This window comes from Myripristis murdjan, chromosome 22, assembly GCF_902150065.1.
Source record: "Myripristis murdjan chromosome 22, fMyrMur1.1, whole genome shotgun sequence".
NCBI classification, from domain to species: domain Eukaryota; kingdom Metazoa; phylum Chordata; class Actinopteri; order Holocentriformes; family Holocentridae; genus Myripristis; species Myripristis murdjan.
Genome location: NC_044001.1, coordinates 24,171,939 through 24,174,438, shown reverse-complemented (window position 1 = coordinate 24,174,438; position 2,500 = coordinate 24,171,939). Strand labels below are relative to the sequence as shown.

The window sequence follows — 2,500 nt, the reverse complement described above, 5'->3', positions numbered from 1 at the left end:
TCCGCCCGCTGTGTCTTGCATCCATGAAATCAGATTCAGTACGACTCTGATTTCACCTCTGCCTGACATTTTCCCTCCCTGCGCTTCTCAAGGTGTCTTCTTGTCCTCACAGTGGGTTGCTGCAACAAACTTAATGCCTTTTCTCATCTTACCATTAGAGGAACCCGACACAGTTGGGGTTCATAAACCCCAACGGTTTTGATTTTTAAAAAATCCATCCTAAATTTGAATTTACATGTGGTAACAACAATACAAGATGGTTTAGTACAAGACATGCGGTAACTCGAAGCTAAAGAGAAGAGAGGAAGGACTCCAGCTGGTGATAATACGAATTGTAAAACCAGACCAATTTTATAGACACTGTGTTAAAAACTATTTTTTGAAGTGCTACTATCAAATAAAGCTCACTTTGACGCTACTGGTCAAATGGACATTCTATGCAACACAAGTCTCCAATTCATCATCAACAGAATAACTGGGAACTATGCATCAATCAATCAATTGATGCATATATGCAATTGATGCAATAGCATCAATCAATCAATTGATGCATAGTTCCCAACATGCTTCCTTCCTTGCACAGATGCTATGCAAACATCATTCTTCCTACCAAAACCACGATTTAACTTAGCTGATTGATAAAAGATCAAATAGACCAATTAATTGAGTGACTTTATCGATCAATGTACTTACTGTTCGATGCTGGGAGACAAGTAGAGTTTAGGGAAGACTTGGGTAGCCTCCGCATCTTCAAAGCTCACGGAGAGAAGGGCCACATCCTCTCCAGGGTCCAACGCTGTGTCCTGAGAAAGAGAAGACATGATCGAGATGAAGCTCGGGCCTTGCATAAACAGCCCAGGCCTGGCAACGCTCCCTGTGCTTGAGTCTATCTGTGTACAACAAGTGTGCGAGTCCAAAAAAGATTGAGGGGGAATTAAAAAAAAAAAAAAAAAAAACAGGCGAAGAGGAATGACACCAGCAGAAACATCTGTTTTGTTTCATGCCACATTAACTTCAACAGCTGCAACATGAGACAGAAGTGATGACTGGAAGCACCAATCAAATCATGTGTGAGACGGATGCAGAGGCCACCCGGAGCTGCTTGCAATAAACCTCATTCGTCTCTCCAAGGTTTGAATTTCTCTTTCTCTAATGTTTTTCCTAGAGCATAGCTACTTGCGAGGGAGTGTCATTAGTGCAATTCCACATGAAGCACCACTCTGGGGGCTCTCTCCCGAAAGAGGCTCAGTGGCGTTAATCAAATGTCTCACAGATGGTTTGAACTCATCCATTTGTGATAATCGCTGCACGGCGTGGTGAGAGGAATTCTCCTAACCACCATAGTGTATGGTGGTTATGGACAGAGGCACGGTGCAACCAGTTTGCAGCAACGCAGCCTCCAACGTGATCAAGCCTAATGACACAAGCTTTGGTCTGCTGATGACAAAGACAAGCTGTCCGTTGAGTTCCTTAAAATGGAGGAGTGGGTGGAAAATAAATACATTCACTGGGCATTTCCCTTTCTAGTCAAGTGAGACTAATTTATGCATGCGAGCTAATTGTTGTTAATATTGTGTTGAATTGAAATGGTTCAAATGACCCTCCAGGGCTTTAAAATAGATTTCTTCACATCAGTGGGTTTTCATCTGTCTTGTGTCAGGATGGTCTAACTGGCTAAGTGATAAATGATACATCTGTGGTTCAAATGCCAGCTAGTAACTGTGAGGCAGATTCAAGAGCAAAACATTCATCGACTATTGGCTGCCTGATTTCTACGGTAAACATGGTGTTTGTTTCATTTTTGTAGCACTTTTCTAAATACAATACAATGAGGACAAAAGCAATAAAATTACAAAATTCCCAAAGCAATGACACAAAGAAATACATGTATAAGGGTGGGGGTAGGATGTAGACTGTTGTTAGAACGAGTGGCAATAAGGTGGTGGTCAGTGGTGGCAGCTCCTTTGTGGCAAAGTGTGATTTTGAGTTAGAAGCTCATCAAGCAGCCACTGAGGGTACTATGGAGTGTTTAAGGGACTGACGATGACCAGTGATTTTGAATGTTTTGCCCATTTACTACAATTTACCAACATTTTACACTGCAACAAGCCATTCTGCAAATCATGTGGGGGTATTTAAGATTTCACAGCATGCAATCAAAATCCCTTGATTTTCAAACACACCCACCTTACATTCTGCTTCTGCAGCAAACAAAGTTGTTGCTGTGTAAAGAAAATGTTTCCCCAGGGACTATTTTCCGGTGGAGAGACCATTTCACTCTGCACAAGTCATCAAAACACAACAGTGCTGCTGCTTTTAGAAAGACGAAAATGTCTTTATAATGGTGATGGAATACTGGTGTGTTGTGGTGGTGTTATTTTTCATATATAGTGGAATGAGCGGAGACCAATGGTTGGGTCTACTGGAAAAATATACATTTTGTAGATATTAGGCTAAACATGCAAGATCACTGGTATAGGCCTTTTATGGCCCTTGACTG

At 41.6% G+C, this 2,500-nt stretch overlaps 1 protein-coding gene across 1 annotated transcript in view; it reads right to left on the bottom strand.

Annotated features, from left to right (window-relative positions):
• Positions 1-2,500, bottom strand: part of babam2 (BRISC and BRCA1 A complex member 2) — a 72,854-nt gene that overhangs the window by 21,710 nt on the left and 48,644 nt on the right. The window contains exon 7 of the mRNA XM_030044500.1: positions 694-803. Within this exon, the coding sequence (XP_029900360.1) occupies positions 694-803 (110 nt within the window). The remainder of the gene's footprint in view (positions 1-693; positions 804-2,500) is intronic.